Source organism: Narcine bancroftii, chromosome 11 (assembly GCF_036971445.1).
Source record: "Narcine bancroftii isolate sNarBan1 chromosome 11, sNarBan1.hap1, whole genome shotgun sequence".
NCBI classification, from domain to species: Eukaryota; Metazoa; Chordata; class Chondrichthyes; order Torpediniformes; family Narcinidae; genus Narcine; species Narcine bancroftii.
Window position 1 is genome coordinate 83,315,091 of NC_091479.1, and position 27,414 is coordinate 83,342,504.

The window sequence follows — 27,414 nt, forward strand, 5'->3', positions numbered from 1 at the left end:
TCCTGCCCTATGTGTAAGAAGTTTGTGCATTCTCCTTGTGTCCGTGTGGGTTTTTCCCGGGAGTTCTGGTTTCATCCCACCATTCAAAACTACCAGGGGTGTAAGTTAATTGGCTGTAAATTGGGTGGCATGGACTCCTGGGCATAAATGGCTGTATATCTAAATTTAAATTATTATTTTTAAAATCTCTAAATTTAAAAAAGATAGTGGTATTGGGCCTGGAGGACTAGTGGAGTTCTGCAGGTATCGGGTCTGGGACCCATGTTATTTGCAATTTTTATAAAGGGCCTAGATTAAGTAGGTATGGGTCTGTAAGTTTGCAGATGACATGAAAGTTAGAGGTGTTGTGAATAGTTCAGAGGTTGTCATAGGTTACAACAGAATGCAGAGTTGGGCAGAAAAGCGGAAAATGGAGTTCAATCTGCATTTTGGAAGATCAAACCTGATGGCAGAGTACATGGTTAATGGCAGGATTCCTAACAATGTGGAAGAACAGAGGGACTTTGGTGTCCAAATCCATTGATCCCTCAAGGTTGCACACAGGTTTGTAGGGTAGTAAAGAAGGCTGATGGTATGCTGTCCTTCATTATTCTTGGTATTTAATTCAAGATTTGCAGCTCTAGAAAACTCTGGTTAGACCCTACTTGAAATATTGTTTTTAGTTCTGGTCGCTTCATTACATGAATGATATGGATGCTCTGGAGAAAATGCAGAGCAGATCAGTACAGAAGGAGCAGGTATGACCTGTGAAAAGCTATCTCCTGGGTGCAGATTCTGGATGAAAATGGAAACAACAAGGGATACTTTTCAGCTGTGGCAGGGCCTGAATGCCATAACCCACTCCAAAACTAAATCCAGTGAAGTAGCAAGCTTCACTCTCAGAGGAACTCAATGCCTTCTATGCCCGATTTGATGACAGTAACAGCAAAGGACCATCCCTTTGCACTCCCATGTCCACTGATGATCGCATCCTGACTGTATCTGAGGATGATGTGTGTGCTGCCTTCAGGAGGGTGAATCCAAGGAAAGCATCTGGCCCGGATGGAGTACCTGGCCAAGTATTAAAAATCCCTGCTGACCAACTTACATCTTCAATATCTCACTCCAGAAGGTCGTGGTCCCACCTGTTTCAAACAGGCATCAATCATACCGGTGCCCAAGAAGAATGTGGTAACCTGCTTCAATGACTATCAACCAGTAGCACTTAAAACAAAAGTGATATAGTGTTTTGAAAGGCTGGTGTTGAAGTAATCAGCTCCTGGCTGAGTGGTGATATGGATACTTTTCAGTTCACCGATCATAGCAACAGGCCTACAGCAGATGCCATCTCACTGGCTCTACATGAAGCTCTGGAACACCTGGAAAGCAAAGATGCATTCATCAGGATGCTCTTTAGCCATCACAGTGTGGTGAATGTCTGCCAAGCTGTCTGTCTCCCCTCTGGCGAGCCTTGCTGTACTAACATTGGCTGTGCATTATCTCTACTGTTAAGGACACTCCCCTTGGGTATAACTGTATATGCACCTATTGTCTTTCATTATTGTACCATGAATTTCTGCTAATAAAAGGCATGATTATTGTTTGACCACATCGTCTTTGTCTACTTCATCAACTAGCACTTCATACAGTTTGGCATTTAACACCATTATTCCCTCAAAACTGATTAGTAAACTCCAAGTTCTGCGACTCAACTACCCACTGTGAAATTGGATCATGGATTTCCTCACCTTCAGATCACAATCAGTGAGGATTCGTAAAACATCTCTTCCACAATCTCTTTTTTTTTTAAACTTTATTTAAGATTTTATAACATGAATAACATATAGGATTACATTAAAAAAAATTAAGAATAAAATAATAAAATTACAATACAATATCAGTAATCTAGATAAACTATACCCTCCCCAATAATTATTACACATTAATAACCCAACTCAAATTAGTCCAACCCCCCCTTCCCCCAAAATAAAGAGTGAAGAATTAATAAAGTTAATAATATGTGAGAAAAAAACCCACTTACAAAAAAAAACAAAAACATAACCGATTAAAATACTAACAAAAAGAAAAGTAATTAATACTAAGATATCAGACTTAAAAAACATATTTAAATCAAATTTAAATGCATATATTTAACAAATGGAGTTAAGATGAAACATATACTTAACTCAAACTTAATATAAAAAATTAGTAAAGTTAGTAACATTATCTATCAAAAATTCTTAAACAATAATCAATTCTTAAAAAAAAATTGTAGCATGAAAAAAAGATGAAAAAGTAACTTTCTCTATAGAGATAAACCTTCACCAAATATCAACTAACTTCACATCTATCATCATATTAGTCACATAAACCACCATCTTAAAACAAAATTCAAACCTCATTAAGCATTGTACAATTCAATTTTAGTACTCTTCCACCATTTTTCCCTTTTACTCTTGAATAGTTATCCAATAAAAGCTCCAATACCACATTTAAATATCCCCAATCATTACATTAAAATTCAGATATCCAAATAATAAAAACACATCTACAACGAAATCTATATCTTCAACAAATGGAGCATAAACCACAAACAAAATTCAAGCCTCATTAAGAATTGTACAATTCAATTTTAGTACTCTTCCACCATTTTTCCCTTTTACTCTTGAATAGTTATCCAATAAAAGCTCCAATACCACATTTAAATATCCCCAATCATTACGTTAAAATTCAGATATCCAAATAATAAAAACACATCTACAACGAAATCTATATCTTCAACAAATGGAGCATAAACCACAAACAAAATTCAAGCCTCATTAAGAATTGTCCAATTCAATTTTAGTACTCTTCCACCATTTTTCCCTTTTACTCTTGAATAGTTATCCAATCTCCTCCACCATCTCCATCAGTACCAGAGCACCACAGGGCTGTGTTCTTCGCCCCCTGCAAATTTGTCAATGATGCCACGATAGTGGTAGTGGGTTGTATAAAGGTGATGAGTTAGTAAGGAGGGAGATTGAAAACTTGGCCGAATGGTGTACCAACAACAACCTTGAACTAAATGTCATCAAAACAAAGGAGCTAATTGTTGACTTCAGGAAGGGAATGCCAGAGTTGTACAATTCAGTGATCAGAGGTGGAGAGGGTGAGGAAATTTAAGTTCTTGGGAATCTTTAGGCTTTTTCATAGTTGGCCTCTGCAGATGTTTAGAATGAGTGAATCGTGTTGAAATCAAATTATGCCAGCTTATGAAATCAAAATTAAAATTTGATGTTTTGTGAGGTGAGAGGGCCAAACAGCATTTTAAACCAAAATTAGTGGTTCTCAGTAGAATTCAGTGAAATTGCACAGTGATGTAACATAATTAATTTTAATAGATTTGCAAGTGATTGTACAAGTCTGGTTTTTGGGCAGAAACAAGTCAGAGACTGCATTTAAATCCTTTCTTGTCACACCTTCATGGAGAACATTTGTAGAAGGCTGGCTGGGGTAGCTCCAACTGCAGTTTTAGTTATGGGATCAGACAATCAGATTAGAGTTGAGAAGATACTTTTTCACACAGAGGGAATGAATCTTTGGAAAAAGGTGGTTAAGATTCAGGTAATGAGTACTATTAAGACAAAGATTTTTAAAATATTTGGGAATCAATGAATCAGGAAGGTGTATTACGAAGAAAAATATCCAAGATCTTGGGGATGGCCCAGGTGGCTCAATGGGCAAAATAGCACACTTCTGCTTTTATTTCTTAAGTTCTAATGTCGTTTTGCAGGTGAATTTATTTATTTGGTTCAAAAAAAGGATGGATAACATTTATCAAAATCAATACACAATGAATATTATTTATTGCATGTATGTATTTATCATATGATTATAGAAAGACTGAGCAAAGAAGGAAGCCTTTTGGATTGTCAACCTTTGCTGGTTCTTTCAAATAGAATTTTCCTTCTCTCAGCATTTTGTTTAGGTATTGATGAAGGATTTTTTTCATTAAATTGTTATTAGATTATCTAATTATTTTGAGTAAAGTATTTAATGTCAAAGAATATTATTGCAATGTAAAGAAAGCTATTACATAGAATTCCTCCCATTTTGCATTCATTTATATCTTTAAAATAGCTATCATCCTCTTTAAACTTAAAAAGTTATAAACACATGCTCTGTCAAGCACAAGAATGTACCATTCATGGATTAAAAAAAATATCAGATTAAGCATATTTTCTGCAAGGCTGCACACCCAATCATCAGTGAGGGTTGCCAACCGTGAGACCGTTAGGATAAAGGAAAAGCTAACAGTGCAATACAAATATCACCTGAGGGGTAGCTTTAGATAAACTATTTTGCAAATGGTAATTTTGAAATGTAATTTACATCTAGTATGGACCTGATTTTTCTAGTATGTTAGATGTCCTCTATAACCAGATAAACCAGAACACCTTGATTGCAGAAGAAAATGGGAGTGAAATTCAACTTTGGTAATAATGTCAAACCTGATAGTGAATCTATACACCATTTTACAAGTCACTAGATTTTCTTCCCCATTGACCATAATTCAAAATAATCTGCTGATTAATTTTTGTAATTTATACTACTGTCAAAGCCAAATTTCACCCTCAAGGATTCTGAGTTGGGTATGCATCTGCCTTTACACAAGTTTTTATTTTTGGAGATTGTCATATATTTTTCTCAGTAATAGCATCCTTCGCAAGACTTGAAGCAGAATTCTCTTGCAGCTTGTCATTCTCTTCCATCATTACTTCATCGCTGATTCAGTTGTTTCTCATTTCCTGAACCAAGTTGTCCTTGCTGAAAGATGAGAAGAGAAAGAAAAGAATCATTAAGGTGGGCAGCTTAAATTAAAACTTAAAATTACTACTGTTAGCTGGAGAATTTAAATCTTCCAGTCATTTGCACAGGGCCATTTTCCCCTTAGGTCTCTGTTTTTTGATCTTGCCAAACCAAATTTTCATATTTGTTGACACACCGGACCTCTCAATGTGTTTTCTTAAGTCTCCTCAAGAACCAAAAGGAGTAGAATGATGGACCAGAAATAGATTTTCTATTTTATTGAAAAGGTGACCTGAATAGAATGAGAGAATTAACAGAATGGAGAACTGACTGTTAACCAGGAAGAGATAAATCAATCTTTCCAAAATTTTTATACATCCTTATATAGTTCAGAATCCCCTCAAGACCTTAGTAATATGTTTAATTTTTTAGAACATTTGAAACTCCCAAAAGTATTACCTCAAGATAACTTAGAATTAAATAAACCCATTACAGATTCTGAGATCAATAATACTATTTCCTCACTTAACTCGGGGAAAGCACCAGGTCCCGATGGATATTCTGTGGAATTTTATAAAGCTTTTTCTTCTACTCTCTCTCCCTGGCTTATTAAGATGTTTGATGAATCTATCACATTGGGTAAACTACCACAATCATTTTACAGAGCTACGATTTCTCTAAAAAAAAAGAAAAAAAAAGAAAAGAAAATCTGACAATATGGACATAGAAACAGGAATAAAATGTTCAGCCTTGAGGCTATTTTGCTACTTATTGAGGCCAATTTGGCCTGCCTTTTAGCTTCTATGTCTATTTGTTTTGGCTCCATGTAATTTTTGTATACTAGACTTTTAAAATAGACATAGAGCACTGTTTATAGGCTAATTTTCCCGTACGAGTCCATGCCATCCATCAAATAGACCCCATTAGTCTACACCTTTGTACATTTTAGAAGGGTGGGAGAAAACCGGAGCCCCTGGAGAAAACCCATGCAGACATGCAAACTCCTTACCGACAGCGCGGGATTCAAATCGAGGTCTGCTCCTGATTGCTGGTGCTGTAAAGGTGTTGGTGTAACTGCCTCGCCAACCGTGATGCTCGAACAATGAAGCAGGTTTTGGGGGCCCTATCATTATTCTTGCTCCTATTCCTTACAAAAGTTGTCCGACGTTTGCAATCATTACAACAAAAAATTTTATTTCATGGGAGAATGTGAAACTTTGGGTAAATGAAGGATGTGGAAAGGAAGGGAATTTAAGGCATAAGAGAATAGGCTGCAGAAAAATGCTTTCTTCTGATTCTGTTAGGTTAACTTAAGAACGATTTTTCAACCTCATGCCAATGACCTTTACTGAATGATAGACGAACATATAAAAAAGTAGCTGAGAAACACCGATGGCATCTTTATTTCATACAGTTGAGAATAAAATGCAGGCATTGGCAAATTTTGCATATTAGGAATGTCTCCAGGTAGCAGAAAGATTGAGAATATTTAAATATGTAATGTTTCTCATTGAAAAATTGTTGAATAAAGGATGTCAGTGGAAATATTCAATGAAATAATTGCCTTGCTAGAAGCTTGACAGGTACAGATTTAAGTGATAAATGATAAGAATTGAAATTGTACTTTTCATGCTTATCTTTCTTTTGTAGAGGATATGATTTATTTTATTGGACTAAGGATCAATAGTTAAGTAAATCATTTACTAAGCATAAAATACTTGCCAAAATCTAAGCTGATAATTGGGTTCCTGAAGTATTTATAGCAATTACACCAATTAATAGAGCAGAATATGTGAACTGGGTGAATGAATCAGAGGTACTTAAAAGCTCACAACAATGTGACCAAATATTTGGAGGAGCAAAATAATTTAAGTGAAGTAAGAAACAGGACCCAAGCAAATAAATATCTTCCAGAAAGGAATTTATGTGCAATAATTAATAGCTAATGGATTAAACTCACAAAGGTATTGTCAAATTATCCAACCTGGTTATCAAATCAGAACTTTACTATGCTGACTTGAATTAAGAAATAGAGAACAGATTCCCAAGAGAAGCTTTAAGACTTTAAGACCCTGAAATATTTTATGAGGTTTCCAATTTCCTGGTAGTAATCCCAGATAAATTTTTATATTTTTAAAAATTTCTTGGGTTCTGTACCGATTCTTGATTTTCAAAACACTGATCAGATTTTGAAGCTTATAGTATTGAAAAAGACAATGAGCTCTTTGATAACACAATCTAAAATAATTCCTCTTCCCAAAAAACCCAAATCCATTAAAAAAAAAATGATTGCTAGAAGAAACCAATTATACATGATGCAGGAGGGAGATAGATCAGCTCGTTGAATGGTATAATGACAACAACCTTACCCTCAACGCCAGCAAAACCAAGGAGATGATTATGGACTTCAGGAAGAAATCAGGGGAACATGACCAAGTCCTCATCGAGGGCTCAGTAGTGGAGAGGGTCAAGAACTTCAAATTCCTGGGTGTCAACGTCTTCGAGGATCTATCCTGGAGCCTCCTCGTTGATGCAATCAGAAAGAAGACTATACTTTGTGAGGTGTCTGAAGAGATTCAGGTAAACTTGTACAGGTGTAGCATGGAGAGCATTCTGGCTAGTTGCATCACTGCGTGGTATGTAGGTGCCAATCTTAGGACAAGAAAGGAGTTCAGGGAGGGAGCATGGGAGTCACTCGTATCCCAAAACAAGGCAGGGACAAACTGAATCCCCATTTCGACAATTTTGATCGGGAGAAAATTCGTGGAGAAATGAAAACAGAAAGTGTTGGAAATACCCAGTAGGTCATGCAGCATCTGTCCCGAGTTAAATGATTGACGTTTCAGGTCCAAGATCCTTAGTCTGAATTGAGAAAGCGAGAAATGCAGACCCATATTTCTGTGCACATTTGTATTCAAACTCTCGCTTATGTTACATTGGGGTTTCGTTTCAGACGCCCAATTTGATCCCTTGCAATTCCCATTTGTCATCTGTGAGGAAGCTTGTTTTAGAGCATCGCACAGACCTGCCTCTCGTGGTTGGGATCATTAGGGGGTGCAGTGACTTTTAGGCGCTTGTTTTGCTTCGGCTCTTTACTTGATTGTGTCCGTTTCAAAAGAAAACGAGAGCTCGGAGCCGCGTCTCTGCATGGAATGGGTGCAGCGTGGCTACGTTGCAAGCACTTCCGGGTAAGAGGGCGCGCGCTGTTGCGGCGGCGGCGGGGGAAACAGGTGGCTCCAGCGCCAGGTGGCTCGAGCGCCAGGTTGTCGGCGGCCAGCGCACAGGTGAGGGGTCAGCCATTCCCCAAGCACCTGGACCGGCCATCGGCAGTGACCTCCAGCTGCTGCCAGCGCCCCCTGGGGGAGGAGTGGGGTTGGTTGGTTCGGGGGTTGGGGTTGTGGTTGGTTGGTTGGTTGGGGGGGGGGTGTTTGGGGTTGGTTGGTTGGGGGGTGTTGGGGTTGGTTGGTTGGGGGGTGTTGGGGTTGGTTGGTTGGCGTTGGTTGGTTGGGGTTGGTTGGTTGGGGTTGGTTGGTTGGGTTGGTTGGTTGGGGTTGGTTGGTTGGGGTTGGTTGGTGGGGGGGGGTTGGTTGGTGGGGGGGGGTTGGTTGGTGGGGGGGGGTTGGTTGGTGGGGGGGGTGGTTGGTGGGGGGGGTGGTTGGTGGGGGGGGTGGATTCAGTCTGATCAGAGCTAGGTGGAGGACTGGGACATGAGCTTTTGCGTTGGCATCAGTGGAGGCCCAGGGAGGCGGTGGTTTTCCTTGTCACTTCTGGAGAGCTCCTGCACCACACAGAGTCTTCTTCTTTGCCGAAAATGGCATTGATTAAAGTTCAGCGGAGAGTAAACACGGGTAACATGTGTTTGTGGGATGTGCACATTTGCAGCCTTTCTTCTCTCAGTGGGTAGATTATTGGAAATAATGTAGAAGGATAATGCTGCAGGCAGTCAGCAGGTTTCTCCAGCATTGTGTTTTCACGTCATTCACAGTGGCTGCAGACTTTGGCGTTTTACAAGAGAAAATAATGTGTTTGATGTTTTATTTCTAAACATAGTTGACTTCATTTTATAAAGGACTGGTTGACACTGTCTTTGAATCCTAGAAGCAAAGAGTATAACTATCATTAGCCAAATCCAATAAGACTATTAATCAGTACTTCAGGTTTCGACAACTTTCAGCAATACCCTGAAATTCATAGCCTTGTAATTGCCCAGCTGTCCCTCAGGTTAGGGATTTGTTACGTAAAATTTCCAATAGTAAACCTAAACAACTTCCTCTGAACAGTGACGAAAGGTTCTATTGCCTGTAGTTTATTTATAGAAACTGCAAGTGATCTGTTGAACCATGAACATATTTCCTCAGGGAGTGTGGTGGAGATTATTGCATCATTCAAAGAGAAGTTGGGAAATTGAAAAAGGGGCTAGAGGTTTAATACCATCTAACAGAACTGCCAAGACACCATAGACTAAAATGCTTTATCTTGTACACTGAAGTTCTACAGATTTGTTGAAGGAAATTGGATTAAGGTCTATTGACTCAATTACTTGTCTATGATAATTTTCTCAATGTTTTCTAGCAAATTAAAATCATTCCCATTTATTTGTGAGAGCATTTTTTTTAATGCTGAAAACCTGTTTAAATCTACAGGTGGGCTTGGGATTCTCAAGTGGCTTTATGCTATAATTAAAGTTCTAGAGTTGTACAGCACAGAAACACTACCTTCTGCCCAAATCACTGGTGTTGAATGTGATGCTTATCTATGCTAATTCTGTTTGATGATATTTGGCCCATCTGCCTTGTACCTGCCAGAAAGTCTTTTAAATACTTTAATTGTATCTATCATTTCTTCTGACAGTTTGTTCTATCTGTGTGGGAAAAACCTACTCCTTGGATTGTGTTTAAATTTCTTCTTCTTACTTATCCCAAACCAATCTCTTGTAGTTTTAGACTTCTCCAACTGAGACAAAAGACTATCTACCTTATCTATACCCTTCCAAATTTTTTTTAACCTCTATCTATAAGATCACACCTCATCCTACTGTGATCTTCTGAGCGTAAACCCAGCTATTCTATCGCTCCTTAAATGTAAAGCTCTCCATTCAAGGTAACATCCCAGTGAATCACTTTGACACCCTTTTTAATTCTATCATGTCTTTGTTATATAATGACCATGACTTTAATATTCAAACAAAGACTGACCAACGTTTTGTACAGCTGCAACGTGACATCCCAATTCAGTGCCTCCGCAAGCATGCCAAATGCCTTCTTCACAAATTCTCCGTGTTGGCTTTTGTTTTGGAGTGCTGTGCACTTCACTTCAAGGTCCCTCTGTACATCAACATTTCCGGCAACTCTGCCATTTATTATACTTGTCCTATTTGGCATCCCAAAATGTATTACCTCGCCCTTTTCTGGATTAAATTCCATAAAATTGCAAATATAAATGAGGAAGTTATAATTGGCCCCTTGAGCTGGCTGAATTGTTCAATGAAATCATGGGTGTTCTGATTGTAACCTCACCTCTGCATTCTGGCTTGCTCCTGGTAACCTGTCATTGACTAATGAAGAATTTATCTATTTTTGACTTAAAAGTACTTTAAGTTCCAAAGTCACTCTGAGAGGAATTTTTTTGCCTCCACTCTGCATTCATTGGGTTTCTCCTTATTTTTGAATAGACACAGTTCTAGATTCACCCACAAGAGAAAATACCCTCTGCGCATTCAAAGTTAAGACTCCTCAGGTTGTGAGTATTTCAGCCAAATTACCTCACTTTTAATAGATAAAAATTTTGTTTTTTGATTAACTTTATTCATAAAATATACGCAAGACAAAAAAAGTGTAAGGCGTTCTTGAATTTCAGAATATTCTTCATTTAATACATTCATAGCTTTATTGGTTGTGTTGGTAAGTTCTGTGTTCGGTGGACTGTTGCCGCTCATTGCCTCCTTAGAGGAGATAAACTCCAAATATTTGGAAGACTTCAACTAAATATTTAACCTCTTCAAAGACTAGTGGCAGAAGGACCTTAAACGGCAGTCCTTCCCCTCAAAGCCTCTGCATTAGTTGCAACCCTAACACATGCACCAGAAGGCTGAAATGTGCCAGGTGGCAGCATTCTCTTTTAACATTTCGTTGTACTAGAAGGCCTACACGTTTTTAGTATGTTTAAGAATCGGGTTTGAATATGTGTCATAAAATGTGTTGTTTTGCAGCAGCAGAATTGTACATTACAGGTGCAAAACTGCTACAATTACTTTTTTTGTAAAATATTTTTTAAAAGTTCGTGCAAAAGAAGAGGGGGAAAAGAATGAGGTAGTGTGTTATTCATTGTCCGTTCAGAAATCTTATGGTGGAGGGGGAAGAAGTTATTTTTATAATGTTGCGTGTTCGTCTTCAGGTGGTAGCATGGCCTGGGTGGTGAGGGTCCTTGATGATAGAGGCTACTTTCTTAAGACACCGCCTCTTGTAGATAATCTTAATGGAGTGTAGACTAATGCCCGTGATGTTACTGGCTGAGTTTACAACCTTCTGTAGCCAGTTTCTGTCCTTCGCATTGGCACCTCCATACCAGACAGTGATGCAACCGGTCAGAATACGCTCGTCGGTACACCTGTAGAAATTTGCAAGAGTCTTTGATGACATACCAAATCTCCTCAAACTCCTAATTCAGATTATCCACTGGCTAGCCTCCTTCGTGATTGCATTGACATGATGACTTCAGAGATATTGACACCAAGAAATTTGAAGTTCTCAACCCACTCCACTGCTGACCCCTCGATGAGGGCAGGTTTGTGTTCTCCAGATTTCCCCTTCCTAAAATCCACAATCTTCTTTCGTTTGCTAAGGTTGAGTGCAAGGTGGTGGTTGTGACACCACTTGACGAGCTGATCTACCTCACTCCTATTTTCTTCCTCATTGGCATTTGTGATTCTGCTGATGACCATGGTGTCAAGTTTGTAGATGGCATTTGAATTTTGCCTAGCGCCACTCTAGTCATGGGTGTAGAGAGAGTAGAGCAGTGGCCTAAGCACACATCTTCGAGGTACGCCTGTGTTGATTGTCAGCGAGAAGGGGAAGTTGCTCCTGAGTTGCACTGATTATGATCTTCTGAAGAGGAAGTTAAGGATCCATTTGCAGAGGGAGATGTAGAGGCCCAGGTTTTGAAGCTTGTTGACCAGTACCGAGGGGATGATGGTGTTGAAAGCTGAGCTGTAGTCGATCAAAGGCAGCCTGATGAACGTGTTGCTGTTGTCCAGGTGATCCAGGGCTGAGTGGAGAACCATTGAGATTTCATCTCCTCTGGTGGTAGGCTAATTGCAGTGGGTCCATGTCTTTACTTGGGTACGAGTTAATTCTGGCCATGACCAGCCTAAAAAAGCATTTCATCACACTGGGGTGTGGTGACTGCCAGATAGAAGTTAAGTAAACCATTAAAAGAACAGACTCACTCATTCTTCAGTAAAAAAAAAATGGTGTTGACATTTTATTATTCCCTTCACAACTACCTTCTCTCTCCCTAGACCCCGCGCACGCGCATAAATTCCCCGCAGTTCGAACTCCCCATTCCAGCCCACGCATCTCTCACACTTCTCGCATGTGACTCCAGATGCATCATCAGTGGTGACTGGCTTGCGCGTGCACGTTATGCATCAGTGGCTGTACTCTAGACCTGCACAAGTGGTCAGTAGTTATTGAAGCAGCTCACTTTTGATTGAAGCCCATTTGAAGCAGTTTGGAACCTCTGACTGCAGCAGTGAGAGATTGAAAATGTCCATGAACATTCCAGCTAGTTGGATGGAACAGCTTTTTAGTACCCCATCAGATGCGATACCATGGCTTCATGCCTCTTGAAAGATGTTTTGATGTTGGCTTCTGAGATAGATGTCATGAGTTTCCAGCTTCTGCAGGGATTCTCATTGGTCCAGTTGAATTCTCCTGTTCAAAGAGAGCATAAAAGGTGTTCAGTTCATTGGGGAGTGATGCATCACAGCAAGTTATGATGTTAATCTTCGCCTTTTAAGATATGGCCTGTAAACCCTGTCATAGCTGGCGAGTTTCTGTTCTTTTTCTAGATTCACTCAGAATTGCCTCTGCTGTTAAGATAGCCTTCTTTAGGTTGTACCTGGACTTCCTGTAGAGATCTGGATCAGCGGTCTTAAACACCATTGACCTAGCCCTCAGCAGGTTGCAAATCCTTTGACTCATCCAGGTCTTTTGGTTGGTGTACTCATGGTATGTATGCATGAGCACACACTCATCCACACAGGTCTTGAAGTCAGTGACAGCGTGACATATTCATTCAAGTTTGAAGATTAATCCTTGAATATGGTCCATTCTACTGTTGCAAAACAGCCCTGAAGGCGCTCCCCCACCTCCCTCAACATCGTCACCACTGGTGCTGCAAGCTTGTTCGCTAGGAGCAGAAGTCCGGCCAGGTAATCAGACTTGCTGAAGAGCAGGTGTGGGGTGGCTCAGGAGGTGTTCTTGATGGTAGTGTAACTAGTCAAGTATTTTGGCTCCTCTCATTGTGCAGATAACATGAATTGTTGACCTTCCAGCAGCATTTGATTTCATCTCAGTATGTCACTGGGAGCAACAGAGTCCTCTGTTACTCTGAGATAAACAATCTCAACAGTGACTCTTGCATCCTTTTTTCAAATCTCCTTGCAAATGCACAGTTCCCAAAGAGGTAGGGAATTATGGCATGCTCGTCGCATCCGTCTTGGGGTAGCATGCATTATAGGTGAGAGTCAAACTATGCAGAAAGGATTTGACAAGGAAGGCTTCTAGCATTACCAGTCAAGCTACAGTCTTTTTGGTGACCCACAGGATCCATTGTGTCCTTTCCTGTCATCCCTGTAGCAACAAAGCTAGGCTTTTTCTGGCAAAGGAGGGATAGATAGACATTCAGCACGTAGTGACATTTGTTCTTTGTGTACTTTGGTTCCATGCACAGCTTGATGTCATTGTCAGATCAAGGGTGATGTTGGGTATGATTTTTGTCTCCATTGTCTATGGATGTGTCTGATGGATTTGGGCTGCATTCTCTCTTGGATCTTGGATGCAACAGAAAATAACTCTGGTGACTGTCACATCATGGAGAGCACCTTGTCCCCAATACCCAGGCTTTTGCCAGTCTTTGAGGGAAAGTGACACACTTTTCAATCCAATGCTGAATCCATTTTTAAACATAAAACTGAATGTTATAAATCATCTTTTTCATTAATTAGATTTGTCCCAGTGAAAGAGCAGCTTCCAAAATATTTCCCATGCTGCTACAGTCTGTTTATGATGAAGTCAAGAAAGGGCACAAATAACATTGAATATTGCATTGCAAATTAAGAGAATGTTCAAAACAGGGGCTTCATCATTAGTTCTATGATTTATCTTTTAGTATTGAGATATGTTAGGCTGGTAGAGAAACTTTGCCGTGCAGATGTGGAATGCAAGATACTTCCTTGTATTGTGTGACAATGAAACTCTGGAATCTGGGAATCTGTTCATCCCTTTGCAACTGGATCTTCAAATTCCTCCAAAGCAGACCCAATCAATGTGGATTCTCCTCCACACTGACCATCAAAACTGATGACTCAAGGCTGCATGCTTGGCCTCCTGCACTATTCTCTATGCATTCATGATTGAAGATTATCTTCGACACAATCTATAAATTCACTGTTAACAGCACCATTGGGAAATGTCTAGTCAGAATATAGAATGGAGATCAAGAATCTGGTTGTGTGGTGTCAGAGCCACAATCTTGCTCTCAATGTCAGCAAGACCTAGGAGCTTATTGCAAACTTTAGGAAGTAGAGGCTGAGGGACCACATACTTTATTGACTAGATGGTTAGTACCTTCAAGGTCCTGGGAATCCACATATTGGAAAACCTCTCCTGGAACCAGCATGTTAAGTCAATCATGAAGAAAATACACCAAGGCCTCTATTTTCTGAGAAGAGGTAGCATGTCATTGAATGCTCTATTAAATTTTGACCCATGTATTGTGGAAAGTAACCTGACTGGTTGTATCAGAGTTTAGAAACTCAAGTGCCTCTGTTCACAGAAGGATGCAGAATGAGGCAAAGCTAGCCAAGTCCATCATGGGCACAGATCTCCTGTTCACTGAAAATATATATGTGAGATGCTGCCTCAAGAAGGCAGCCAACATCATAAAGCACCTCCTTCATCCTGGTCACAATCTATTCTCACTGGTACTTTCAGATAGAAGGTATATGTGAGGCTCAGCATCTCGAAGTTCAAGAACAATTTTTATCAAACAGCTGTAAGGCTGTTGAAACTCCCCATATTACCCTAAACATAGACTATTCTGGGACCACCAAAAGAAGATCTATTTGCACTATTGAAACATCACTTTTTATTTCCTTGCTCCTAACAGTGAATATTTATCTATCTACAATTTTTTTTGTCTGCCCTGATGTATTATGGTGGAGCTATCATGAAGAGGGCTTGCCAGTGGCTATAATTTGTTAGGAGCTTGAGGAGATTTGGTGTGTCACCAAAGATTCTTGCAAATTTCTACAGGTATACCATGGGGAACATTCTGACAGTTGCATTACTTTCTAGTATGGAGGTGCCAATGCATAGGATAGGAAAAAGCTACAGAGGGTGGTGAACTTTGTCAGTACCATTATGGGCATTAGTCCACTCCTTTAAGGACATCTAAAAATGGCAGTGTCTCTAGAAAACAGCCTTCATCATCAAAGACCCTTTCCATCCAGGCCATGCTCTTTTCTCACTGCTACCATCAGGTATAGGACTCGGAAGGTAAACACCTAATGTTACAAAAACAGCTCCCCCATCTCCATCAGGTTATTGAATGGACAATGAAGCACAGACACTACCTCATTTTCCCCTCCTCTTTTGCACTAGTTATTTTTAAATCGTGTATTTATAGAAATGTAATTTCCAGCAATTTTTGCACCTGTAATGCATAATTCTGCTGCTGCAAAACAACAAATTTTGTGACACATGTTCATGTCAATAAACCTGATTCTTCTTCAAATACATCAACTGCAACAGTATAAATTGTATCTTATGTACCTGTTTGGCTGCAGCAAATAAGAGTTTCAATGCATCTGTATATTGTTTCTCTGACAAAAATCTCATCAAGGGAGCAAATCAGTGATGGCTTTAAATTCAGCGTCTGAGTGTCACTGCCAAATAGCACTTCTGCTTACTGTGGTTGGTGTAACCTAGGATCTGGAGTGTAGTATTTGTACATTCAATGGTTTTCCATTAGGTCTGGACATGAGCTTAATTTCATGAGGAAGCTTGATGGCAAGATGCAGCATTGTTTTGAGAAAAATAGAAAAAATGGGGCTGTGCTCTTTCTCTCTAATCTTTAATTTTCACTGAAATTGGCTTTATTCTTGATCTGTTGAATAGGATCATAGATACCATCATGAAGTAAATGTTAGGTTCATAGAAACTGGCTCTTCATCTCCATTCAGACCAAGATGCCTAATTAAGCCAAACTCATTTGACCCATATCTCTCCAAATCTTTCCTTTCCATATACCTGGCCAAAACCTTTTTAATGTTTTAATTATACCTACCTCTACCATCTCCTCTAGCACATGGAGATGAATTTCTATGGCCATCTGAATTTGAGGGTAATGCTTCCTTCGCTAACTTGGACGAAGATGCTCCTCTTTGCATTTCCTTTGAACTTGTTGCACAGTAAAGGTAAAGGTTAGTCAAGCCTCCAGCTGGATAGAATCTATTCTGCCTTTTCTTCTCAAACTGGTCATGTAAGATGTTCAGTCTGTCTGGAAGGGAGCGATGTTGTCTTTGACTTGCATGGTTATCTTGAGGTCTGTTGTAGTTTTGATCCTTTGCCCCATGTACCTCATGTGGGAGTGTGGGGGGGGGGGGGTGGGGGTGGAAGGAGTTAATTGAGGCAGATAAAGTTGTTTGGGTTTTATCAAACTGCCTTGAACTCTTTAAGCTATGACCGTTCTCATCCATGATCATTTTTGTATGTGCAATGTCTGACTGCAGCAATGGATATTTTTTCATTTAAAATTTGCTGGATACCATCTTGTAGCTGCTTGCTCTCATTAGCTGTTTGTTGTTTCATCCCTGTTTCAATATTTGGAATAGTGCATTGAATCTAAAATAGAGCAACCAATATAATTCAGAATCCTTTTTTAGAAATGTGTTGGTGGAATTTAAAAACACCTTTTTTCTTCATATTTTAATTTGCTATAATTATTCTTTGTGGATTGATAAATTTGAGGGTGGATGAAACTGAACAATGGAGTAACTGTTCAAATAAAAAAACCATAAATGTTTGTCATTTCAAAGCAAATAGTCGCACCAATTGGAGTTGAATTTTTTATTTAAGTGTTTAACTGTTATCATTTATGAGAAAATATGCATGATTTTGCTCTGATTATTTTATATGGTTAAGTCAAAATAATTTGACTGCTTCCACTATAAAATTACTCCAAAACTTGAGTACAGAATAGAAAAAGGACCCCAACTTTTAAAATAAAACAGAAAGTGTTTTTTGTCATCTTGTTTTTTTTGTGGTATACAATATTATTGTAACATGTTACTATATTTTGATTATTGTAGGTTCATGGTGAAGGATGGATGATGATGAATTTGGAGGATTTGAGGTATGTTAAAATTTGCAGTTTCATATTTTGCTCTTTTTCAGCTTTGAGTGGATTGTAGTGGATTACTCTGGTTTGGTTTTGGAATTGTATTTTAAATTTGATTTGGACAGATGGGAATAAAAATCTCAGATAGCTTAAGGCCATGAAATTTAAAATATGATTTTGGCAAACTGATTGCAGTTCCCAGAATAAACTGGTACACAGTATTAGTTTCAAATTTGCTAGAAAAGACCTCTTTATAGTTGCATTTCAAGATCAGGTGAATTGTGATTTCTTTGGGTGCTTGTAAAGGGAATCAAATGTTTTTCCTTTTGTGTTCTTTCTATTTAAGGAAGTTCCTATATATGGTGTAATTTGCTTTTTTGTGTGGTCTCTTTGCTTATCAAAGGAGACCAGCAATGGAACCCACTTACTTCTCTGTTACTGAATGTTTTTGGCATTAATGCACAACATTTCAAAAAGAACACTGTTAAAACCTTTCTTTCTCTGCTACGTTGATGTCATTGCTCCCCATTCTTTAGTGTACTATTGTGGAATTTCTTTTTCTTTGTAAATATTAACTACCTTGTAACCACTTGATTAAATCTCTAGCTCTTAGACAATTTTAGTGTGGCTCATGCACAGTGATAGAGAGTTCAAACTGTCAAAATTAATTTCAATAGAGAAAAACCCTTCATTATTTTAGACTAGTCTGGAATCTGATCAAGATCCCAAGGAGGAAAGTGGGATATGCCAAAATATACAAAGTATTTTAAAGAAAAGTTCCTTTTTTTCATCAACCCCTTGTGTGTTGTATGGACCCTTGTTAGAATGTGGACTTGGAACAAATTTTTTCGTGGTATCTTTCACAGAACTTTGCATAACACCACAAACACCTGGCCAATCAAGTTGAACCTTCTGGCCTCCACTGTATTTAATTTACTTACTAAAGGTTCAAAACAAGACTGATAACTTTCATACGTGGGTATAAAATGGCTTTTGTGTTTAGTCCTTGAGTCCATTCTCTGCTCATGGTTGAAACGGCCATTTAAATAATTTGCTTAGATTGTTTATTTAAAAGGATTATTTGCTATTTAAAAAAGAAAATAATACATTTATTCCCAATAGATGCAAACATGAGCATTTTAGCGGTACTCTGTGGAATGACAATGTGGAGTACAGAAGAGAACTTGTGGCTTGTTGCCAGGATAGCACTCTCTCCCTCAATGACAGCAAGACGAAAGGGCTGGTTATAGACTTCTGGAGAAAGGGTGGAACTCATTCCTTGGTCTACATCAACAGTACTGAGCTGGAAACAAGAAGTTCCTAGTGGTGAACATATTCAGTGACTTATCCTGGTCTACATGTGTCGATGCAATGGCCAAAAAAGGACATCAGTGCTTTGACTTAATCAGAAGCTTGAGGAAATTTGGCATGTTACCAGCATCTCTTGACTACTTCTATAGGTGCACCATTAAAAGTACCCTGTTAAGGTGCATCATTGCATGGTGTGGGTACTGCTCTGCCACAGACTGCAAGAATTTGCAGAGTATGAACATGACCATGAGACATGCCCCTCCCCTCCATTGACTCAATCTAAAACTCCCATTTCCTTATGGAAGAAATCATCACACTCTTTTGCCTCTTCTTCCTCCCCCATCCCCCACTCCTGTCACAAATAAGGTTCTTGTGAGTGAAATCATGCACCACCAAATTCAAGGGCATTTTATTTCCAACTGTTATGGGACTCCTGAATGAACCCCAAAATAGTGATGTTGCCTTTGATCTATACCATTTGATCTCTCTGTAACTCTGCACTTTTATACTATCTTACTTGTATGATGTGCAAAATATCTACTAGTTTGCTTACAAAACTAACTGTGTCAATGTACATATGATAATAAATGAATTTGGATTGGGGTCTTAGCAGATTTTTTTTCGATTTGATTTGGGGAAACTGGTTAATTGTCAAGGCCAACTTCTACTAATTACAGTCCACAAATTGTAACTTCAGTCACATTTGGCTTTTATGCTCAATTCAACATTTCACTATCGATTTGTGCTCTGCATAATGTCTGTTCAGGCAGCGTTCAACTGCATTTACATTCGTTCTGATCGGAAAACAGGCATAGTGGATGTATCTCTCGTAATTCAATTTGCTCAGTGATCCTCTCAGTCACAGCCACTGTTTGTGATTATTGTAAAATGCTTCTTGCCACATAAACTGGCAGAACTACCACAAGACTGAAGAACTCAGGGCATCCAGCAAAAGTGTTGCAGAAAATGAGCTTGTGATGGATTTGTGTTAATATTAATCTTTCGGTATATAAAATTCTATATTGTATTTATGTCTTGAAGCTAGTGTTGCGTCAAATGATATTATTGATGTGCAAGACTGAAGTTCCTTTTTGTACTTTTGGTTCATTTGTTGTTAATTTCCTGGGAGAATAAAACTTGGTCTTGGCAACTGCTTGGAGGTCAGGTTGATAGCTAGTTTTTAATGGGACTGAAGAGGAGAAATTTTATTTCATAATGAGCATCTCTATTCAAGGATGAAACATCCCATTAAGATAGGACTGTAGAACATTTAAATGCCTAACTGTATTCAGATGGAGGTTTTATAAAATAGGTTTTAAGTCAGCCTCAAGCTTGCTTCTACCAACACTTTCTCATCTTTCATTTGGGTCTGCCTTTTTGTTCTGAACAAATTCTGATGACTACTCATTCTTTTATTAAATATGCTTTGGAAATAAGTTAGTCCTGCCAAATTAAACTCTTTTTTTTTTTCAAAAATGCTCAGGCAGCAGAGAACTTTGAAGATGGAGAAACAGGAACACAGTCAGTCTCTCCAGCCATTCCTTGGGCAGCATTTTCTGCAGGTAAATAAAAAGCCTACTGATCCATTGGTTCTGACTCTCTGGTTTATAAACCCGATTTGAATAGAATTTGAATTCAATTATTTATTAGTAAATGGGAAGCTGATTAACTTTATTGTAAAAGCATGTATATGTGAAATATGGGTTTCCAGAGTTGGATCACATGGAATTCAGGGTGAGCTAGCAAATTGGATATCAAATTAGCATGATGAATAGAGTCAGAAGGTGGTAGTAGAAGGTTACTCTTTGGATTGGAGGCCAAGACCAGTGGTGATCCACAGGGATCTGTACTGGATCCACTTTTTTTATTATCTGTATTAATTTGGATGACAATATCTATTTTGTATGATTAGTACATTTGCGGATGACACTACAATTGGTAATGGTGAACAATGAAGAAAGTTATCAGAGATTACTACAGGATCTAGATCATCAAGGGTCATAGGCCAAGTAATGGCAGATGGAGATTAAGTCAAACAAGTTTGAGGTGTTTCACATCAGTAAGTTCAACCAGTGCAGGGCTTGCACAGTAAATGGCAAGTTGAGAGTGGTGTAGAACAGAGACCAAGGGATACATAGTTCCCAGAAAGTACTGACACTGATAGAGAGGATGGTGAGAAGGCAAGCTGGCATATTTGCCTTTGAGTACAGGAGTGAGGGTGTTGTTGGTGAGATTACATTTGGAATATTTGTGGATTTCTGGTCACTCAGTTTATTAGGCAGATGTTATTATGTTGGAAGTTATACAGAAATTCACTGGGATTGGAAGGTTTGAGTTAGAATGAGTGGCTGGATAGGGTGGGGCTTTTCCCCCTTGTGCATAAGAAGCTGAGGAGTGGCCTTGTGGAGAGAGATAAAATCCTGAAGGTCAAAGATGAGGTAAATAGTGTTTTTCTCAGGATAGGGGAGTTCAAAACTAGAGGTCATAGTTTAAAGTGAGAGAGTTATGATTTAAATTGAACCTGAATGGCAACTTTTTCCAGACAGATATGGAGTGAGCAACCAGAGAAAGTAGTAGAGGCAGGTACAATAAAAAGATTTTAAAGGCCATTTAGTCATGGATAGGAAAGGTTTAGTGGGATATGGGACTAGCTTAGGTGGCAACATGGTGGGCATGGAGAAGGTGGGCCAATGGGCTATTTCTGTGCAGCATACCTCTGACTCTAAGTCTATGACTGCAAAGTCTGTATGTAATTAGCACTAAAATATAGTTTGTATATTACAATTTCCTCTCATAAATTGCACACTGGAGACCTTGTGTGTGTTTTGTAAATAGTTTGTAGTAAATCAATTTTAAAGTGATGATGACAGGCCAGTAGTTAAGCAATATTAACATTTGAAATAATTTTCAGTTGTCCTCACTGTAAATTGATACCTCCTGATCAGCAGTACAGGTAATAAATAAAAGCAGAATTAACAAAGGAGTGACTTAATTTGAGTTGCAGTTTGTCATTCAATTGGTGCCACCCTTTAAATATACCTGTAAATGTATGGGTTCTTAACTTATTGTAGAAGATGCATTTAAAAAAGAAAATGGTGGCAAGCACCCCTTGTTCAGAGAAGATCTTAATCTTTGATAACAATCACATTTGGGAAATCATAGTGTTAAATTCTTCACATTGCTCTGCTGTCATGGAGATGCAATTGGGACCATTGAGAAGGTACCGTATATTTCAGTGGATAAAGCAACCTCCAAATAAGACAAGACCCTAATTTCAGTCTGCATTTCATGGTTTTAGCTCAAATTGATGGTATCATACGACCCCCAAACATACCGCTAACATATGCGTGTTGATTGATCTGGTATGACATGTTGACTGAGCTGGTGGGCGTGGCCAGTAGGTGGGTGAAGTACCATCAAAAAGGAATTCACGTATCAGTCTCTTGCTCACTTCTGTCTTAAGCAGTTTAAAAATCTTCCAAAAAGTGCCTTGTCTCTCGTGCAATGTAGGGTATGGAGGATGTTTTATTGTGGGACATTGACGGCGAAGCCGGATTCAGACTGTGACCCATATGATGACAGTGCAAACAGTGAGACTCCAGATGTGCTTGCCGAGTTCTTTGCCTCAGACGATGAAGCTAGTGATTTTTCAAAGATTTTAAATGTGTGTGATTTTTCAAAAAAATTTAAACACCACATTGGTAATGAATTTTAGTGCAAAATAAAAATTGTGCATACTACAGCTCAGGACCGGATGTATTTTGGTTAACTGCATTTTCTGGATATCTGAGAAGTGCTTTTAAGTAGCCCAGGTTAGGCAGCAGAATACTTGTATTAGGTGTTGTTGATCCCAACATTCCCCACCGCCATCAGTGAAGCTGTCCAGGTGCCCGAGGTCCCCGCTTGGACCTGTGTCATCTCCCTACCGATGTCACGGAACTTACCCAGGAGCCAGAGGTCCCCACTCAGATCCCAGCCCAGTAGCATCAGCATAAACCACGAAGAACAAGGGAAGGTTTTTCAAGCATGAAATAAAATTTAATTGGATTAAAAATGGCGCCAACAGCACATCAAAGTCTCACTTAAGCACGACAGGTAAAAATAATTCAACTTTTTTTAAACTTGTGATGTCATGACACCACCAAAAATTTTTGCAGAAAACAGACAATTTTGGTAAAGAGGCTTTTGGATAATTGAAAATGTATAGCTTAAAAATTTGGGTCTGGGTGGGTTATGGAACCAATCAAGTGGTATTTTCAGTAGAATTTTATGGTCACTGTTTTTGTATCTGGCCTGTACAATGCGGGGGGGGGGGGGGTGGTGTTATTTGGGTCTTTCAAGTGTCATCTCATCCGCTGAAATACATGGTAATCAGTTTCTTTTATCTGTTGTGATGTCTTCAAAAGGGTGGTATTTTTCAACTTAACCACATTGAAATCTATTGGTAGGTACTGTGTGTGAAAATGGCTTTTTATTAATTAAGGTATCTAACTTTTTAACCCATCTACTATTTGAAAATAAAGCTTGGGCAAGCCTGAAAAGGTTTGTGTATAAGAGTACACCTACGACGTAGTAAGAATTAGTTGGCAATATTTCAATCTCAGTCAATGTTGGTACAAATCTTTTGTGTGAAAGAAAAGGTTATTCAAGTCTGTCTCATGAAGCATTATATAGTTCAGAATGAAACCAATGAGATAGTATTGTTGATAATGTATGTTGAAACAGTTATTATTGGAATAATTTTGGATATAACTGAGGGAATACTTATTTTCAGTATGAACAATTTTCTGCTGACTTTGTATCATTTAAAAATACAGGTATCATGCAATCTGGGCATTGGATTTCTTTTTAAGTAATGTTATGCCAAAAGTTAACTTGTACAAACATTGAACAGGATATCTTGATCAAATATCAGTAGGAGTGAATACAAATGAAAAATGCTCCATGGTTGCATGTAGTCAGTTCACATTTATGGAACGTAGATCTTTTTCAGTTGATTTCAATTGAATTAGTAAATGGGGAAAATGGGCATCAATTTTGAATAGAGATATTCAAGAGTTGAGTTCCGGAGTTATCATCTCTGAATGTTTGTTCTTGGACTAGGATGTGAGATGTGTAGGGAGTGTAATTAAATTAATTCCTATAATTTTGGTTTGGTGCTTTTCCAGTGACTCACCATAACTTGCTCTTAAAGATCTATTGAGTTCTGCATTAATTGTTATTGATCACAATGCGCTGAATAAAAATAGTTTTCTTAGCAATGTTGTTTAACAGGCTGCACAGTTAGTATAGAGGTTAGCGCAGTGACCCAGGTCTGAATCTGGTGCTCTCTGTCAGGGGTTTGTACTTTCTCCCCATTTCTGCATGGGTTTCCTCCTGCTGCCTCCCGCCCTTCAAAACATAAAGATTATAGGTTAATTGGGGTATTTGGTCAACACTGACTTGTATTTTTTTTTTACTCCTGCATTTAAAAAAAGTCTTCATGTTCATTGGTGATCGTAATCTGATTAGTATTGTGTATGTTGAAAAAATATAACAAAGTAGTTATGTCATATGCTCAGCTATATATTGAAATGTTAACTAAAAGTTTGTCGCCAAAGAAAAGCTGTCCATTATATTGATTTATCTGCTCCACATAGAGATTGCTGATGTGGCCACAAGTGAGGTTTACATTAGTACACCATTCAGTCAGGTTTTCAATTACCCTTCTGTCTGCTGACTCATTGCCCCTTTTTATACAGAAATAAAACACGAAAGTCTGCCGACAGAGTGGGTTGAAGTAAAAACACAATGGTGGAGAAACTCAGCAGGTCAAATGTTACCTTTATCTTTGGCTTGGCTTCGCGGACGAAGATTTATGGAGGGGTAATGTCCATGTCAGCTGCAGGCTCGTTTATGGCTGACAAGTCCGAAGTGGGACAGGCAGACGCGGTTGCAAGGGAAAATTGGTTGGTTGGGGCTGGGTGTTGGGTTTTTCCTCCTTTGTCTTTTGTTAGTGAGTTGGGCTCTGCGGTCTTCTTCAAAGGAGGTTGCTGCCCGCCGAACTGTGAGGCGCCAAGATGCACGGTTTGAGGCAATATCAGCCCACTGGCGGTGGTCAATGTGGCAGGCACCAAGAGATTTCTTTAGGCAGTCCTTGTACCTCTTCTTTGGTGCACCTCTGACATGGTGGCCAGTGGAGAGCTTGCCATATAACACGATCTTGGGAAGGCGATGGACCTCCATTCTGGAGACGTGACCTACCCAGCGCAGTTGGATCTTCAGCAGCGTGGATTCGATGCTGTCGGCCTCTGCCATCTCGAGTACTTCGACGTTAGGGATGAAGGCGCTCCAATGAATGTTGAGGATGGAGCGGAGACAACGAATATAAAAATACATAACAGACGTTTTGGGCTTGAGTCCTTCATCAAAGTATTTTATACAATCCACTTCCATGGTGTCAGCAAACTTGTAGATGTTACTGTTGTAGTGAGCCGTAGAGTCAAAGGTATACAGCGAGTAGAGCATGGCTCTAAGAATGCAGCCCTGTGGTGCCCTGGTACTGATGGAGATTGAAAGAGATATTTTCACAAATCCTCACTGATTGTGGATTGGAGGTGAGTTGATCTAGGATCTAATTGCACAGTGAAGTATTGAGGCCCAGGTCTTGGAGTGTGCTGATTAGTTTTGAGGAGATTATGGTGTTGAATGCCGAACTGTAGTCAATAAATGGCATCCTGATGTATGCATCTTTATTGTTCAGTTGTTATAGAACTCTGTAGATCCAGTAACATGCAACTGCTGTAGACTTGTTGTTGTAATCGGCAAATTGGAGTGGAATTGTGTAGCTACTCTGACAGGAGCTGATGTGCTTCAACACCAGACTCTCTAAGCACCTGATGACTGTTGATGTGAGTGCCACTGGTCAGTAGTTGTTTAGACAGATTAACTGAGATGAATCACAACAGAAACTTGTGCGTAATGGAGTTTTAAGTGGAACAGCTGTTGCACAGGGGCGATCCCACTCTCGGCAGAAGAGACCTTGATCCAGTGTCACGGACAACCGTTACGGCTGGAGACCTCTCTTGCTGCAGTGGATGACCAGGCCGTCTAAGTATCTTGTCATGCTCTTAGTGCTCCACAATGCCTGCTGTGCCTGCATTCTTGACTTTTGGACCATTAATCTGTTTCTTCCCCTTTGTCTGCCAGGGTCAGACTTCACATGGTGGAATAGACAGATCCCCTACCTCACCAATGGTCGAAGACCCATCAGCTCCCCTCACCTGGTTTAGCCCATCTTCTGAGACAGTTTACTGAGGTGTGGCCACTGCGTGTGTTATAGCTACAGGTGAGAGCTGAGTGTCAGGTGGTGACCAAAGGTGGACGAGCTGCCTGAATAGGACACGGCAGGCCCCCATCTCACCAAAAGTTCTACCCCTCCCTAAACACCCCATACATACTTATAAACCCCATACACAGGGCACATTGCCACATTCTTGGTGAATACAGGTACGATTGAGGTCTATTTGAAACAGGTGGGCGCCATATCCTGCCAGATTGAGATATCTGTGATTATGTTAACAAGTTGGTCAGCACAGATGTTCAGTAATTGATTGGGTTCTCTGGACCAGTTGCTTTCCTTTGATTCACTCTCCTGAAGGCAACTCATGTCATCCTCTGAAAATAGTATCTTCAGAGGACATGGGGTGCACAATGGTTCTTGTTTTGGTGGTGAAATAGAGCATAGAAGGCATTGAATTCATTTGGGAGTGAGGCTTTGCTGTCTCATACTGCATCATATTTGGTTTTGTATCAGGTTACATCATTTGGGCCAGTCATTCCAAAAGTGGATGGTGTGGCCCACCCCCCCCCCCACTCCCCCCACTCCTGTAGGTGGTGGAAAGATCCAAGTGAACAGTGAGGAAAAAAGGGGCGTGCCACATCGTAGCCCTTGTCCTCCAGCACCTTCTTGAGGGCAGCAAGCGAGAGGCCACTTGATTACTGTGGGGCCTTCTGCTCCCTTACAGTTTCACTGCTGCTTCAATTTGCTCCTGGTCATCTTGTCTGTTCTGCTGCCCCCTCTACTGGGATTGCCGACTTTTTCAGCCCTGGGGTTCTCTCTCCTCGCTAGCTCTTCCCAGGAAGAGGGTGGGAAGGAGAAACCCTTCCACCACCCCACCCTTGCACTCAACTCAACTCATTTTGTGTTTCTCACCTCTGCTGAACCCCTGGAACACTGACAAAACCCGCCCTCCCCGACCAACGTAACCCGCTGCTTGCCGACTTGTTGACTGTAGAGCATCAGAATTCCCTGGCGTCTCCACCCATATTTGCCCAAACTTACCCCAATCTCTGTCCAGTTTCAAAAACTCTTTGGATGTCTTTATGTTTTACCTATCCCTCGGCAGAAATTGGATATTGTACTCAAAGCTTGTTATATACATGCACTTGTTTTGAGTGTTAGATTAGTTGCTGTTTTAAATTTGCAGTAGACCTGATACCAAGAAAGAGGTGTGTGTTCGTTGTGTGTGTGGTGGGGGGAGGGGTGGGGGTGTTGGGAGCCAAGGGGGTGGCAGTGCAAAAAAGTTTGTGAACCACTAATTTAGGCCCTGCCACTGCTGTTGGGTATCCTTCATTGTTTCTATTCTCGCCTGGAATCTCCTCGGTCTACCTGCTCTTTGTGTAGTGTTCTGGATCTTTGGATTGATATATCTGTGATCTGGCTCTAAAATTAGG

At 39.7% G+C, this 27,414-nt stretch overlaps 1 protein-coding gene across 10 annotated transcripts in view; it reads left to right on the plus strand.

Moving 5' to 3' along the window:
- Nucleotides 1-27,414, plus strand: part of LOC138746046 (coiled-coil domain-containing protein 91-like) — a 132,832-nt gene that overhangs the window by 23,739 nt on the left and 81,679 nt on the right. For 2 of the 10 annotated variants that reach the window (XM_069903766.1, XM_069903764.1), the window contains exons 2-4: nt 10,439-10,506; nt 17,360-17,403; nt 20,183-20,261. In XM_069903766.1, coding sequence (XP_069759867.1) covers nt 17,374-17,403; nt 20,183-20,261 — 109 coding nt within the window. In that variant the 5' untranslated portion in view covers nt 10,439-10,506; nt 17,360-17,373. Of the gene's footprint in view, nt 1-4,776; nt 4,822-7,942; nt 8,052-8,121; nt 8,140-10,438; nt 10,507-11,532; nt 11,551-17,359; nt 17,404-20,182; nt 20,262-27,414 lie in introns of those variants that run through there. The other 8 variants (XM_069903765.1, XM_069903763.1, XM_069903768.1 and 5 more) reach the window with 8 other exon arrangements.